We start from the raw sequence: 4,922 nt of genomic DNA, 5'->3' as shown, positions 1-4,922 counted from the left end.
CCCTCATCCCTCATCCACTAGGCGGGTTCATAAAAGGAGACCAGGTTGGTCAAGCAGGACCTGCCTCTCATGAACCCGTGCTGCTAGGCCGGAAAGCAGGACCTGCCTCTCATGAACCCGTGCTGGCTAGGCCGGATCCCCTGGTTGTCCCGCTCATGCCTTGTGAGCGCCCTCAAGATGAACCGCTCCATAATCTTCCCCGGCACCGAGGTCAGGCTGACAGGCCTGTAGTTCCCCGGATCCTCCTTCCGGCCCTTCTTGTAGATGGGCGTCACATTGGCAAGCCTCCAGTCGTCCGGGACCTCCCCCGTTAACCAGGAATGTGCTGAGGAAAAAGCTTTAGAAGTAAGAGACTGAAGCCGGAGAAATGCAAGGTTTCCTGCATTTCCATCCAGCTTTTCAACAAACAGAAAGGCACCTACACAGTCCATATGACACACACAGAGAATGGGGTGCACCAAGAGCTGACCTGCAGTTGCAGTGTTGCTTTCCCAGACTTAGAAACAGACAACAGCTTCACCAGAGCAGTAACTCCAAGCAGGACTTTGAACTGCTAGAAATCCTGGAAAAGTGCTGAAAGCTTTCAAATTCCATCCTGACAAAGTGTCCAACCAGAAGGAGACTATATATGATCTTACACAAATCCCAAGCAGATCAGAGGATTCCTAAAGCACATCTAAGCACTTCATTTCTGTGATTAGAATTCTCAGTAATTTTAAGAGGCTCCTATCACAACCAGAATCTCCTATAGAATGAGAGATGCCCACAGATGAATGCTCCCAAACAATGGCCAAGTACTATTTTGAAAGAGCTTCTAAGCCCTTTTAGCAGCACTGATCTTGACCGGTTTTACTACCAGATGCATCTAGCACAAATATTTAATTCTGACATGATGTTTTTGTTCTTTAATAACAGGAAAGCATGTAGTCTGCCTCCTCCCTTAGAGCTATCAAGGCTATTTCACAGAGATTTATTTATTTTCCTGCTTTAGAGCAGGAGGTAAGGCACTTAGGAAGGTAGGTATGCCCAGTGTTGATACGCTACCTCTTCTGAGTGTTGTTGAACACCAAAGTTCAATGCCATCATACAGCTATCCTGTGTGAGAAAAGATCCTCAGCTCTGGAAACAAAGCAGTTATATGCTGTGCTCAGCTGTGTGTAAGCACTTCCACTGAGGACATGTGGGAAGGAAGGATAGAGAAGAAAACCCCCAAAAGACTGACAGAGGAGAAAAGTTTGAAGTGCTTACTCTTGTATTTGCAGTATGACTGCCATTTGCAAAATTGCCAGAAACCCAGGGTAATCTCTCAACTCTTCCAAGCCTTGGAAGACTGAGAGTATCCCAATTTCAGGATTCTCAGTTTACAGAAAATTTCCCATTTATCAAAATTGATATGAACAGCCCCAAAACCAAACTATTCCAAAGCTCTATGCTTACTTACTAACTTTCATGTCAGTCAATTCTGGTGACTGTGAGCAACAACAACTGAAAAAAACCCAAACCCCTTTTCTGGCCAACTGCAGAGCGCTTCTTTCGATGGAAGGCCCACCAGCACTCCAGAAACCCAGGGTGGACTGGAAACCCACCATGTCAGAGTCTAAAGCACAGGCTGACATCCAGGAGCTATTAGTAGGACTTCCTTTACATCCTACCTCAGGTTTACCTAAAGTTCATTCACACAGCCATCCAACACAAGACTTACTTAATAGGCATTTCTTTAATGAAGTCACCTGGAAAGTCTCCTGAAGGACCGCAATTTCCTACCAGCTATAGAGTGGCTTGTAGCAACACAATGCCATGTTCTTTCAAGGATTCAGTACAAAGAGCACCACTTTCTGGGAAGCCCAGGACAAACTCTTCAGTGTAAAATAAATCACATCATTCTCTTCAGCCCTTACACAGCCTTCAGGTGCCTTTAGTTCAGTGTTTGACCCCATCCCAAAATCAGATACAATATAAGGGCACCAGTTTGGGCAACAGGGAAACATGCTATGTCCAAGATAAAATAAGGTCTGTAGGACACACGCCTGAAGTGCCTTAACTTACAATGGAATTGCTGAGATTCTTCATTCTCTCCACAACACTCTTCATTGTTTTCAGCACCGGCAGGTAAATACTGACCTAGAAAGACATAAGAACTGCATTCACACAAATATTTCATGTATGACTGATGTGATGCATTTATTTCTCCCTTCAATTCTATCTTATTTTGGACTCAGTTATCTATTGAGTACAGGGAGCACAATATTTAACTGAAATCAGCAAATGACTCAGGAACAGAGGAACTCTTTCCCATTATACCAACAGGCCATCACTCTAGCAATTGCTTCAGACATACTATCCCCAGTCTGTGTTCAAAATAGAGACAGGCTTTTGCAGATCAGTTTCTCACATGAACGCACATCTGTGTTACTGAGCAGTTAATAGTTACTATAGCCAAAAATAAAAGAACATGATTCCCATGGCACTGTAATAATTTCTGGAATTGCATCAGTATAAACCTGAAATAACAGAACAAAATACATAAAGTTTCTACCGAGTCATATGTCTTCAGAATTTAAATACTCCTAGCTATAGAGGTAACAGACATCCATAACCTCAAATAGGAGCACATTTGCACGAAGACCTTTCCTTGCAACTCTACTAAGAGTCAAAAAGGATATAGAGAGGATATATAAAAGTCAGGAGGAAACACACACATATATATATAATTCTGCCAGGTAGGCCATGAATTTCAGAAAGAACAGATTATTTGGGCCGTTTGGTACGTAAACAGCTGAAACAGTCTAAACCTGAGTGGTTTGGAGGTGCTCCTGCCTAAAGCCATGCAAGTCCTTTGCTCCTCCCTTCCTCCACCCTGAATATCACAGCAACTGGTAACCACCTGCTCTGTTTTTACAGGTTCTGGACTCTCTTGTGAAGACAGAAGCCATGTCCCATCCCTCTCCAAACCTCTAGCCTCCAGCCTTTCCTCTTTCCTTTCACCTCCTCTCCAAAACCCACCAGTAGTATACTCCACAGCAACAGCATTCCACTTGCAACCTCCTCTTTCTGTAAGGAATATAAAAACAGAGGCTTACATCAAAGTCTGGCACACTGGGCTCTCTGAAGTCATTCCATAATCTTCTGGGAATAACTCCCACGGGAATGTCATGTGTCACAATCCTACTGCTGCTTGATAAGGATGGCTTGAGGGAGAGAGAGGATGCTCTTGCAGTTAAAAACAGGACTTGAATTCTGAATTCAAATTTTTCAGACCCACTTTGGGAAATACTATAACTGAGTGCCCCAGACATTCAGTTCCAGTTTTCCATAGGTTCCTACTGGTCTGCTATTAAGCGGACTTCCCTTTTGAATAAGGAAGAGGTTGTGAGGTATCAGTCATTAGTATTTATAAGCTATCCTTAGAGCTGAAGAGGTGAATCAGTGAAGAGGTGTTAACAACAAAAAAAATTCGGAAGACAGCAGTTTGAAATGGAATGGCAGGACAATCAAAAGCAAAACAAAGAGCCAAATGCTACGCTGAAACCTCCTTCACCTAATGGCTTCAATGAGAAGGCAATAATCCACAGAAGATTTAGAGAATGAAGGAATGGAGAAAAGTAGACATTAGAAAAAGGTGTTTCATAGTTTTCATTCTTCGTCCACCTCTTCCTTGCCTTTTGGAAAATACAAAGCTGGTTCTGTGTGCTACCAACCATGATGGCAGGAAAGGCTAGTGAAATGGAAAATGGCATGATTTTTCTTGCTTTCGTTTTCTAGAATTACACCAAAGACTACCAAAGCTTCTATTTGATCTCAGGAAAAGCACTTAACTTTTAAGAGCTTTTTCTTAATAATGAAGATAAAAGCATGGTTGCACTTACTAGCTCCACAGCAACTCTGAGACAGGGACAGTGTTTGTTAGTCAACTTGATCTTCACTGCCTTAGCGCTCTGGGCAGTTTTTAATGCTCTCGACAGGTTGTCAGGCACCAACTCTAAATAGATTTCATTGTGCTCTGCAGCTACTCCTTCCATCTGAAATTCATCGAAGAAATTGCCCTACAATTTTTGAAAGTTGGGAAATAAAATAAAGCAAATGAAAAAAAAAAGAAAAAAAAAGACAGAGGGGCAAGTTTTGCCTATCAGACCTTAAGCTTAGAACTGCATGTGTACAACAGGAAGCTTTCCTCTGCCTGGCATCACCTGCAGGAATCAAGACAGGCTGCATAAGCATGAAGGCCCATTGCTTCAGGCTAAACCTATTCATTTCAGATCCTCCCCTAACACCTATCAGTCCTCAAAACAAGGGGTATGATGGGTGAGTTACGCTTTCCTGTTTCCAGCTTTGGGCAGGCCTTTGTGGGCCAGCACACACTGAAGCTTTACACTGAAGTGACAACCAAGGTAAAGGGGATGTCTAGCCAGAAACACCAGGCCTGTGCAACTAAAAGGCAGTCCTGCAAAACAGAGTGCCTTCAGTGACCAGACAGGCCTTGAGTGACCTGGCACCTCTCAGGTGAGGGCTACATGTACAAGAAACCCACTGTACACTAGACCCAACTGCATGCTCCGGTTTTCAACAACATGTGGTTATTGAACTTCCCGGGGCTTACCTGGCACAGCTCACACCACATACTGACGCCTCCATTTGCTACTTTATCGGAGAGAATGAAATACAGCTTGCTGACAGTAAGGCGCAGGGTGCAGGTCTTGGCTAACTTGGCGATTGTGTTAATTACACCTGGCGGAGAGAGGTAACGTCACAGCGGTAACCGCTTCACACACCTCGTCCCAGGGGGACAGGGGAGAAACGTTCAGTCTCCAAAAACGCAGCTCGTGCTGCTTGCGGAAACTCCCGAACACCTCGGGGTGAAGGAAAGCGCCTCACGCTTCCTCCCCCCGGGAAAGGCCTCTGGACCCGCGGCCCGGGCCTCAGGG

General features: G+C 44.4%; 1 protein-coding gene across 1 annotated transcript in view; it reads right to left on the bottom strand.

The window, feature by feature from the left end:
• Positions 1-4,922, bottom strand: part of HUS1 (HUS1 checkpoint clamp component) — a 17,678-nt gene that overhangs the window by 2,932 nt on the left and 9,824 nt on the right. Inside the window, exons 2-5 of the mRNA XM_019474749.1 lie at positions 4,598-4,725; positions 3,867-4,043; positions 3,004-3,051; positions 2,047-2,121 (exon numbers count right to left, since the gene is read on the bottom strand). Coding sequence (XP_019330294.1) covers positions 2,047-2,121; positions 3,004-3,051; positions 3,867-4,043; positions 4,598-4,725 — 428 coding nt within the window. The remainder of the gene's footprint in view (positions 1-2,046; positions 2,122-3,003; positions 3,052-3,866; positions 4,044-4,597; positions 4,726-4,922) is intronic.

The sequence above is a fragment of the Aptenodytes forsteri genome, unplaced genomic scaffold (genome assembly GCF_000699145.1).
Source record: "Aptenodytes forsteri isolate BGI_AS27 unplaced genomic scaffold, ASM69914v1 Scaffold234, whole genome shotgun sequence".
NCBI classification, from domain to species: Eukaryota; Metazoa; Chordata; class Aves; order Sphenisciformes; family Spheniscidae; genus Aptenodytes; species Aptenodytes forsteri.
The sequence above is the reverse complement of the archived record's forward strand: the minus strand, read 5'-3'. Positions and strand labels throughout refer to the sequence as shown.